This window comes from Hyla sarda, chromosome 1 (genome assembly GCF_029499605.1).
Source record: "Hyla sarda isolate aHylSar1 chromosome 1, aHylSar1.hap1, whole genome shotgun sequence".
NCBI lineage: Eukaryota > Metazoa > Chordata > Amphibia > Anura > Hylidae > Hyla > Hyla sarda.
The window spans coordinates 194,474,816-194,486,465 of NC_079189.1; the positions used below are offsets into that span (position 1 = coordinate 194,474,816).

The 11,650-nt window shown below is 42.5% G+C and overlaps 1 protein-coding gene across 1 annotated transcript in view; it reads left to right on the plus strand.

Moving 5' to 3' along the window:
• Positions 1 to 7,270, plus strand: part of LOC130303493 (NLR family CARD domain-containing protein 3-like) — a 103,347-nt gene extending 96,077 nt beyond the window's left edge. Inside the window, exons 6-7 of the mRNA XM_056551798.1 lie at positions 3,062 to 3,145; positions 5,628 to 7,270. Of these exons, the coding sequence (XP_056407773.1) occupies positions 3,062 to 3,145; positions 5,628 to 5,985 (442 nt within the window). The 3' untranslated portion in view covers positions 5,986 to 7,270. The remainder of the gene's footprint in view (positions 1 to 3,061; positions 3,146 to 5,627) is intronic.
• Positions 7,271 to 11,650: the final 4,380 nt, after the last annotated feature.

The window sequence follows — 11,650 nt, forward strand, 5'->3', positions numbered from 1 at the left end:
TAAACAGATTTGTAAATTACTTCTATTAAAAAATAGTTATTAGTTTCTGAAGTTGAGTTGTTGTTTTCTGTCTAACTGCTCTCTGATGACTCACGTCCCGGGAGCTGTGCAGTTCCTATGGGGATATTCTCCTATCATGCACAGCTCCCGGGACGTGACATCATCCTTGAGCAGTTAGACAGAAAACTTCAGAAGCTAATTACTATTGGAAGGATTAAGATTTTTTTATAGAAGTAATTCACAAATCTGTTTAACTTTCCAGAGCCAGTTGATATATATTAAAAAAGGTTTTGCCTGGAATACCCCTTTAACTTCATCATATAGAAGGGAGAGGGCACAAGGGAAATGGAAGTTGTCAGAGACTGTATGCGTATAGTACATAAGAAATGGAGGTTATCAGAAGTTATATAGGTACTACACATGTAAAATGAAGGCTGGCAGGGGCCATTGAGTTGCACATGGGTAATGAAGATGTCAGGCATCATATACAGATGTGTGCCGGTGTGCCAGTTTCAGTGCTGGCTACCGAATAGTGTACATCTGCTCTATGCATTTGCATATGTAACTGCCAATGTGTACACTTTAATCTTACTTTGGAAAAATCCCATTCCCCCCTTAGCAGGCTTGGCAGTCTGTTTTCAGTTTCCCTTTACCCTTATCAGTTCCATCAGTCAGAAAATGCAAACAGATTCAGACAGATTCCCATTGTAAAAGCTTATTCTTCAAGGCAACAGCCTACTTACCATTTTTTAGAATACATACCGTGTTTCTCCGAAAATAAGACCGGATCTTATATTAATTTTAGTCCCAACAAATACACTAGGGCTTATTTTCAGGGTAGGGCTTATTTATTTATGGGGGGGGCTGCAGGAGTGTGGAGGATGGGGGCTGTAGCAGTGTGGAGGATGGGGGGCTGTAGCAGTGTGGAGGTTGGGGGGCTGCTACAGCCCCCCATCCTCCCACAGCCCCCCATCCTCCACACTGCTACAGCCCCCCATCCTCCACACTGCTACAGTCCCCCCCATCCTCGACACTGCTACAGCCCCCCCATCCTCGGGTCGGGTCTGCGGGCATTTCTGACGGCCACAGTCCAGATCTGGACCGTGGTCAGCCAGTTGATTACCCCTGGCCTAGGTCTTATTTTCGGGGTAGGGCTTATTTATTTATGGGGGGGCTGCAGGAGTGTGGAGGATGGGGGCTGTAGCAGTGTGGAGGATGGGGGGCTGTAGCAGTGTGGAGGTTGGGGGGCTGCTACAGCCCCCCATCCTCCCACAGCCCCCCATCCTCCACACTGCTACAGCCCCCCATCCTCCACACTGCTACAGTCCCCCCCATCCTCGACACTGCTACAGCCCCCCCATCCTCGGGTCGGGTCTGCGGGCATTACTGGCGGCCACAGTCCAGATCTGGACCGTGGTCAGCCAGTTGATTACCCCTGGCCTAGGTCTTATTTTCGGGGTAGGGCTTATATTGCAGCCCATACTGCTAGGGCTTACTTTCGGGGTAATGTTTATTTTCGGGGAAACACGGTACAACAATGGCTTAGATACATACTACATTTTTTTCCTTGCCCTGGCTTTTCCGCTTCATTTGCTATGTTGGATGTTATCTACACATGAAATGGTAAATTTGCGGTTACCTGACATAATAAGCATTAACATAAAACAGGAGTCTGTCTGGCTGTCTCTGTTACGGGGGAGCAGAGGTTCTGGTAGTCCATGCTCCACTTATTGAACAGGTAGCTAGGGATGTGCCCAACCCAGGGAATCTGTGCACCAGCTCAAGGGTCACACACAGCATATATGCTGCAAAATTTATACTGCAGATTTTATGTTCCAGATTTTATGTGGTGTAAAGGTATGTTCACATACAGCGTAAACGCTGCAGATTTTAAGTTACAGATTGTAAGCTGCTTATTTTATGCTGTTGAACACAACATGAAATCCACATTTAAATACTGTGTGAACATACCCCTATAGCAGAAGAAAGCCTGTAGAGACCTAAAGTGAGCAAATGCAACTTTTTGTGAATGAAATCATACAAAATTGTGATTTATAGTTTTTTTGCTTATGTGCTCAAAAACTTATCAACCCACTATGATAGTATGATAAGTATGTCACAGGAAACAAAACAAAAAAATAAATGACTTTAAAACATAAATCTCCCCTATGAGATTTTCTGCAAGAGCTTGGTATGGCTGGTATCACAGTGGGTTGATAGTTCATATACTACCCATTCAGATCTCCAAGGGCAACCATGCACAAATGAAAGGGCACAGCAGTCAGCTGAGCACTTCTGCCACTTTATTTTAGGTGTTTGTGGGGATCTTAGCACCTGGACCCCCACCAATCAAAACGTAAGTACATTTCTTGCTATTTGTTTTTCTACATGACACTGTTCTTGATCTACTGCCATTCTATATTTTCTTAAAGGGTACCTCTCATCAAAAAAACTTTTGATATATTATAGATTAATGTATGTAGAATAACTTTACAGATTAAAAAATATGCTTCTTTCTATTTAATTTTCCACTTTGAAGAAATGACCACTAGGGGTCTCCCTACCAGTCCTGGCAGCAAGCATTTCAGACTCATGCTGGAGTCCTAAACACTACGAGCTGCCAGTCCTGCTTTGTTGACAAAGGAGAACACTCAGAGCTGCCAGCCTGCTTTGTTCACAGCCTGTTTGGCTGTGAACAAAGCAGGCTGGCAGCTCTGAGTGTTTAGGACTCCAGCATGAGTCAGAAATGCTTGCTGACAGGACTGATCGGGAAAAATACAATAGAAAGAAGCATATTTTTCATTAACATGCTATTGGAAAGTTATTCAACATTCATTAATCTAAAATATATCAAAAGTTTATTTGATGAGAGGTACCCTTTAAGGTATACTGATGTATTTTGGTCAGATAATAGAACATTTATTTGTAGACATGATCAGTGTGTATAGTGTGTCGGGAGCCCTCCTGGTATACATACTAAACTTAGTCTTATCTTGGAGTAGTTTTGTGCATTGATTTTATGTTTTAACCACATGCAAAAAATGTCAATCATTTTTCCCAGGCTTGAAGGAAACAACATCAATTACACAGCCATCCAACAATTCTCTGACATATCCTCCTTCAACTCAACTTTACGTCATGTGGTGTAAGTACAACATCTTTAATCAACCTCAATTGTTTCCACAAACCTTTTTTCGCACACACCGCAGCCACTCCCCCTGCTCCCTGAGCTATGCCAAGAGCAGCTGCGATGTGTGCGAGTATACTGTGAACGCACGCGGCAACTCGCACATAGCAGCATGTCTGCTCGTAGCAGCAGATTGCCGCTGTGAGCAGGCACAGATGGAGGCACACTGTAGGGTCCATCGGCGGCGTATCCGCAACGTATCCGCACCATGTGAACGTGCCCTTATAGACACATCACAGTATGTCTTGCAGGATTTTGTTCTCCTTAGGTCAATTTTTTAGGTATAGGTAGGCATATTATATAATAACATCTCAAAAATAACTTATATAACCTAGAGAATGGATTCATACTATCAACATTTTTATGTTTAGAATGGGGCCATGACCATTGTAAAAATCAGTTTTTTTATTGCTTTATTTTTGCCATCAATATCTGGTTTTTAAACTGGACTAAAAACGTGGTCTTCTGCTGACTCAGGTCACCTCATTGTAATGAATGGGGTACGGCAGGAGTTCAGCAGGGATATGACTGGAAGCAGTTTTAACCCCTTAACGACGAAGGACGTAAATGTATGTCCTGGTGATGCGGTACTTAACGCACCAGGACGTACATTTACATCCTAAGCATAACCGCGGACATTGGTGCGATGCCCGGATCATGCGCAGCAGGTCCCGGCTGTTGATCGCAGCCAGGGACCCGCCGGTAATGGTGGACATCCGCGATCCCGTGGATGTCCACCATTAACCCCTCAGATGCCGTGATCAATACCGATCACCGCATCTGCAGCATCGTGGTCACATAATTGGATGATCGGATCGCCCGCAGCGCTGCCACGGCGATACGATCATCCAGCACGGCAGCCGGAGGTCCCCTCACCTGCCTCCGCTGTCTTCCAGGAGTCTTCTGCTCTGATCTGCCTACCCGCAGACCAGAGCAGAAGATGACCAATAACCCTGATCAGTGCTATGTCCTATTCATAGCACTGAACAGGATTAGCAATCGAGTGATTGCTTTATATAGTCCCCTATGGGGACTATTAAAGTGTAAAAATAAAAGTAAAAAAATAAAGTAAAATAAATTTGAAAAACCCCCTCCCCCAATAAAAACGTAAACTGCCCCATTTTCCCTATTTCACCCCCAAAAAGTGTTAAAAATATATTGTATATACATATTTGGTATCGACGCATGTGTAAATATCTGAACTATTAAAATAAAATATTAATGATACCGTACGGTGAACGGCGTGAACGTAAAAAAACAAAGTCCAAAATAGCTGCTTTTTTTTATAACATTTGATTAAAAAAAATTAATAAAAAATGTATTAAAAGTTTTATATACGCAAATGTGGTATCAATATAAAGTACAGATCATGGCGCAAAAAATTAGCCCTCATACCGCCGCTTATAGGGAAAAATGAAAAAGTTATAGGTCTTCAAAATAGGGGGATCTTTAACGTACTAATTTGGTTAAAAAGTTTGTGATTTTGTGAAACCTTCCAAAATTAGCCAAATTGCGGTTTTCTTTTTAATTTCCCCACACAAATAGTATTTTTTTGGTTGCGCCATACATTTTATGGTAAAGTGACATGGCATTACAACAGACAACTGGTCGCGCAAAAAACAAGCCCTCATACTAGACTGTGGATGAAAATATAAAAAAGTTATGATTTTTTGAAGGCGAGGAGGAAAAAATGAAAACGTAAAAATAAAGAGTCCTTAAGGGGTTAAAATTCTTCCACCAGATCCAACTGCTGAAGCGTGAAGCCATTATGTGAACACACTCTTAACTGCTTAGGGACTCAATCTATTTTCACCTTAAGGACTCAGCAAATTTTCGTTTTTGCATTTTCGTTTTATTGCAGATGAGGACCTTCCCGTTGTCCGGTAAGCTGATTGGGACATCGCGATTTTGTCATGATAGTCCCGATCAGCTCCGCTGAGCTGCCGGGATTCTTTTACTTTCGGTTTAGATGCCATGATCAACTTTGATTGCAGCGTCTAAAGGGTTAATGCCGGTCATTGGCCTGATCGGCCATGCCCAGCATTAGCCGTGGGTCCTGGCTGCCCGCAGCAACCGGGACCCACCGGCTTTAACCCATTCTCCGCCAGTGAGAACGGTTTAAACCCGTTAAACTTGACGTGGGCATATAGGTATGCCCGGAGTCCTTAAGGATTGGGGATGCAGGGCGTACGCCCTGCATCCCCAAGAGGGTCATCTATTATTTGGCCTCCAGACCTCTTCTCAGATCATCTGATGAATCCCCCATGTCAACATCCTGAGCTAGAGAGTCTTACTGCTGTTACACTAAAAGAACCCCTTTTTCTTTGTGTTATCGATCTAATTCTGGTTTTGTATAGCAGTAAATTGAGATTTTTTGTATAGTTTTATTATATATTTATCTGATATGTCTACTTTAATTAATGTTTATATTTATTTGTAGATTGCTGGGGAACAACGTAGACCCTGAAAACATTACAGCTCTGAAGGAAAAAACACACAAAAGCATAATTGTTGCACACATTGATGAGAACTACGGCAAAGATTTTTGGCAAGGCTGGTGGGACTGGATATTTCAACGGTGCAAAATCTGCAATGATGAGAAGATTGTGTCTTTCTTAACAAAGGTGTACAGAGGCCTAGGCCTCTGTGATGGAAAGGATGCTGAGTGGATGAAGGACTGGTATATGCAGATAAATGGTTTTCTGCAGGAACGAATACAGCAGTGCTCCATTAGGAACATAGCTAGAAAGATGGAGGACCTCAAGCAGATGTTTCAGCAGCAGTCAGGAAATCTATGAAATTGACTCTTTCATGTAATCACTTTGTCCATGTCTGCATTGAATGTATTATATATGGATCCCAAAATAAGGAAGTTATTTCCTACCTACCTCCATACCTAGTGCCTTAGTAAACTACAGGATGTTGCAGAGCTTTCTAACATTACAAAAACATTTCTCAAATATTCCCTCAAAACCCTCCTAATAGTATTAGCAGCTTTCTTGTATATAATGTATATAAGTTAGTTTCCTGTTCCCCTTTTTTAAACATTTTGGCAATGATATAACTACAAAAGAACAATAATCCAGTCAGCCTTAAAGGATAAGTATCATGGGAAAAAAAACATATCCCCTATCTGAAGGATAGGGGATAAGTTTTAGAAGGTTGGGGGTCCGAGCACTGGAGCCCCTGTGATCTGCTGTTTGGAGCCTTGACTCTCCATCACAGGAGCATGTCACGACTCCCGCCCAAAATGGGAGCCACCATGCTCCCTCTATATAGCTCTATGGGAGAGCCAAAGATTGTCGAATGGCTCTCCCATAGAGTTACAGTGGGGCAAAAAAGTATTTAGTCAGCCACTAATTGTGCAAGTTCTCCCACTTAAAAAGATGAGAGAGGCCTGTAATTTTCATCATAGGTACACTTCAACTATGAGAGAAATAATGAGAAGAAAAATAAAATCCATAACCTCACATTGTCTGATTTTTAAAGAAGCTATTTGCAAATTTTGGTGGAATAGAAGTATTTGGTCCCCTACAAACAAGCAAGATTTCTGGCTCTGACTTCTTCTTTAAGAGTCTCCTCTGTCCTCCACTCGTTACCTGTATTAATGGCATCTGTTTGAACTTGTTATCAGTATAAAAGACACCTGTCCACAACCTCAAACAGTCACACTCCAAACTCCACTATGGTCAAGACCAATGAGCTGTTGAAGGACACCAGAAACAAAATTGTAGACCTGCACCAGGCTGGGAAGACTGAATCTGCAATAGTCAAGCAGCTTGGTGTGAAAAAAATCAACTGTGGGAGCAATTATTAGAAAATGGAAGACATGCACGACCACTGATTATCTCCCTCGATCTGGGGCTCCACACAAGATCTCACCCGGTGGTGTCAAAATGATCACAAGAATGTGAGCAAAAATCCCAGAACCAAACGGGGGGACCTAGTGAATAACCTTCAGAGAGCCGGGACCAAAGTAACAAAGGCTAACTATCAGTAACACACGGTAAAGAGGAGAGACAGCACCGATCCAATCAACGTGTGCAAGTGATCATCCGGGAATGCCAACCTGGAAAGGCATACAAAAGTCCAAAGTGGATGCAGCACCAAACAGATGAGGACTCAAGCTTGTAGATGGAGTGAGACTTTATTTGCTATCCATGTTCAACGTTTCGGCAACAAACTGCCTTTTTCAAGCATGCTGGAAAAAGGCAGTTTGTTGCCGAAACGTTGCACATGGATAGCAAATAAAGTCTCACTCCATCTACAAGCTTGAATCCTCAGCTGTTTGGTGCTGCATCCACTTTGGACTTTTTTTTATCAATAACACACTAAGCCGCCAGGGACTCAAATTGTGCAGTGCCAGACGTGTTTGACACTCACGTTTAAGAAGACAGGAACCCCGGTGGATGTGGATCCGCTGGACCTGTGTGGCAGATGACCCAGACTGTACCAGGGAGTGGAGTCTAAGGTGCTGCTGGTTTTCACCAGAGCCCGCCGCAAAGCAGGATGGACTTGCTGCGGCAGGCGGCACCCAGGTCGCTACCCCTGGTGCAGCTCGACCACACAGGCGGCTGAGGAGATGCGAGGCACAGGAGGGATAAAATAGCTCGTAGTCAGAATAGCAGAAGGTCAAGGCAGGTGGCACAGTAGCGTAGTCAGGAACATGGCAAATGGTCAGTAGGCAATCGGCAAAGAGCAAGGTCAGGTCATGGAGCAAAGGATCAGATACACGGCAAGGCAAAAATAGGAATGCTTTCTCTCAGGCCCAAGGCAACAAATATCCGGCAGGGAAGTGAGGCGGGTGGAGGAATTTATCAATGAGCCACAGGTGAATTACACTAATGAGCACACTGGCCCTTTAAATCTTAAAGCTCCGGTGCACGCACACCCTAGAGGACTGAGAGGCAGAGGCTGGGGCAGGAGAAGCACCAGGTGAGTGACGGACTGGGGCTCGCATGTGGACACGTCCCGTGATGCGAGTCCTAGCCCCGCCGGCAGCAACAGGTAACGCAACCATGCGCTCACGGCCAGCGTGTGCTGCTGGAGCGTATAACATAACAACGTGTCCCTCTACTTAAACCAGTACATGTCTGGGCCTGTCTGAAATTTGCTAGAGAGCATTTGGTTGATCCAGAAGAGGATTGGGAGAAAGTCATATGGTCATATGATAAAAACTCAACTCATTGGCCCTCATTTACTAAGAGTGGAGTGTAGGTTTGTTTGTGGGTTTTAATTCCCACAGTATTTTCCACAGTACTTTTGTACTTTCCATACATTTTTCACTTTCCCTACACTTTGCTTTTTTTTACACATGCTCTGATCTGTCTGGTTTTCCTCAGCTCAAATCTACCACATTTTATGTGGAAACCTTAGTAAATATGTTGGGTTTTTGTGAAAATGTTGGGAACATGCCCCTTTTTGGAAACCACGCCCATTTTACAGGTGGACATGCCCCATTTTCAGGTTTTCTTAGCAAAATGGAGAGTTAGTCGGGTTTTTTCAATTCTGGTGCAAATTCTGGTGCAATGCGACAGAATCTGGCGCAATGCGACAGAATCTGGCGCACAACCCGACAAAACATGTTAGGTTTGCAATAGTAAATGAGGGCCATTGTGTTTGGATGAGAAAGAATGCTGAGTTGCATCCAAAGAACACCAAATTTACTGCGAGGCATAGGGGTGGAAACATCATGCTTTAGGGCTGTTTTTCTGCCAAGGTACCATGGCGACTGACCTGTGTAAAGGAAAGAATGAATGGGGCCATGTATCGTGAGATTTTGAGTGAAAACCTCCCTCCATCAGCAAGGGCATTGAAGATGAAACATGGCTGGATCTTTCAGCATGACAATGTTCCCAAACACACAGCCCAGGCAATGAAGGAGTGGCTTCGTAAGAGGCATTTCAAGGTCCTGGAGTGGCCTAGCCAGTCTCCAGATCTCAACCCCATAGAAAACCTTTGGAGGGAGCCCAAAAACATCACTGTTGTAGAGGAGATCTGCATTGAGGAATGGGCTAAAATACCAGCAACAGTGTGTGAAAACCTTGCGAAGACTTACAGAAAACGTTTGACCTCTGTCATTGCCGTCGAAGGGTATATAACAAAGTATTAAGATGAACTTTTGTTATTGACCAAATACTTATTTTCCACCATAATTTGCAAATAAATTCTTTAAAAATCAGACATTGTGATTTTGTGGATTTGTTTCTCATCATGTCTCTCATAGTTACAAAATTACAGGCCTCTCTCATCTTTTTAAGTGGGAGAACTTGCACAATTGGTGGCTGACTAAATACTTTTTAACCCACTGTATATGGAGGGGGCATGGCGGCTCCAGCTTCTGGCCATGGGTTGAGATGCACCACTGTATAGGAGAGCCGGGGCTCCAAACAGCAGATTGCAAGGGGACCCAGCGCTCGCCCCCCCCCCCCCCCACGATCTAAAACTTTGGATGGGGGATAAGCTTTTTTACATGATAGTTTTCTTTTAAGTTATCAATAACCATTGGATATTTCAGCAGCCTTCACCCAGGTGGCCCAGAGCCAGTTTTTGACTGGTAGATGAGTGGAAATATTTAAAAAAAAATATTATTTATTTTTAAATCCAGCCCCAAAAGATTTGGAAGTTTTTGTATGTACATTTATTTAACCATTTGGTGACATCCATCTTACACATGCTCTGGATGAATGGATCAGGCCCAAGAGATGAGCTTGCTTCATATACAGCGGGTGCCAGCAGCAGCCATCACTTACAATCAATGACTGACATCAGCAATTTCACTGATGACAGTGATATAATGATTGCATGTGAAATAAGAATAGAAACGTTAAAAATGTAAAAAAAAAAAAAAATTTAAACATTTTAAGGAGTTCTGCAGCCCTAGACAATTATCCCATATATGCAGGATAGGAAATAAGTGTCTGATCCCAGGGGGGGGGGGGGGGGTCCGAAAGCTGGGACCCCACGCGATCTCCTGTGCGGGTCCCTGGCTCTGCTGCAGCTCTCCTGTGCAGGAGGCGTGTCAGCAGCAGCATGACCCATGGCTGACACGCCCCCTCCATGTGTCTCTATGGAAGAGGTGCTCGATAAAAAATTATAATTTTGGATCAATAATATTATCACTAAAATGATATTATTGATGCAATGCCAGAATTATAAATTTTTTGTCACAATATGTCACAGGAAAAAAACATAAACCAAAGAGATCAAAAAGTTTCCATAGACTTTTAATGTGCACATTGTTAGAGTAAAAACTGACATATTGTATTACTATTTTACCAATGTATTTTGCTATTTATTTTACAATATGTGAACATAGTTGTGTGAATTGCTTTTCCGGCCTACTTGCGTATATGTCCAACACAGTGGATACACAACTGAATGGCAGACTATGCACTATATATGGTGCAGGGGTGTCACAAAATAATAAACAGAACTGTACAGAGGTCATAGAATCAGGTCAGGCCACAGTCAAGGACAAACAAACAGAGAACCAAAGTAATACAGTATATAATGGCAGGTGTGCCATTATATACTTTGCAAACTTTCCATTATATTTTACCTTGGTTCCCTCCTGATACCCCGTGGTATCCCCTGGTATCAGGAGGATATAACGGCAAAAATATAAATGACAAACTAACAGGTTCAGGACCAAAGTAATAAGGTAGGTATGAGAGTAACGACAAACAGCATTTCAGAAAGATATAGAGGCAGAAATACCAGGATGATATAAAGACAGGAATACCCGGAATGAAGATAAGTGAACAGGAAACTGAAGTCAGGACACTATACAGATGAGAATTAACAGGTTCAGGATGGGGTCCCCTCAATTATTTTGGGTTATCAAGTATGTGTTGGGCTGGAAACAGACATAGAGTTTTTGTGAACAAAGGATATTCCCAGGTCAGGAAGCTAGGGTCCGTAGCACTCTGTATGACTTTTCTTAAAACATAAGGCTTTATTTGGTAAATATTAATAACACCCAGAGGTACAAAAAAATTAAGAACATACTGACGCATTTCAGCAAAGGGCCTTTCTCAAGGTCTAGCGAATATACAATGAATAAGATGAATAAATACAAAAACATTTTACCACCCCCGATGCACGTCAAATCCTGAACATGTTAACCCTATATTAGTATGCATCTTGGACATTACAAAGTAAATGAGGAAACCTAAAAGAGTTATAATGCACAAATATATATATATATATATATATATATATATATATATATATATATACAGAGAGAGAGAGAGAAAGAGAGAGAGAGAGAGAGAGACAGATAAACTCTTAGAGTATATTCATAGGTATACAGAAAGAAAAAAAAGAGTTTCAATATTATCAATATTATTTGAATTATTTGACTCAAACCAGTTAACCACTTAAGGACCCAGATGCAGGTATCTTCCAAATAAGAATGGTGCTAGGATACAGGCTTGTTCATAAAACCAGGGAGGGTTTTAT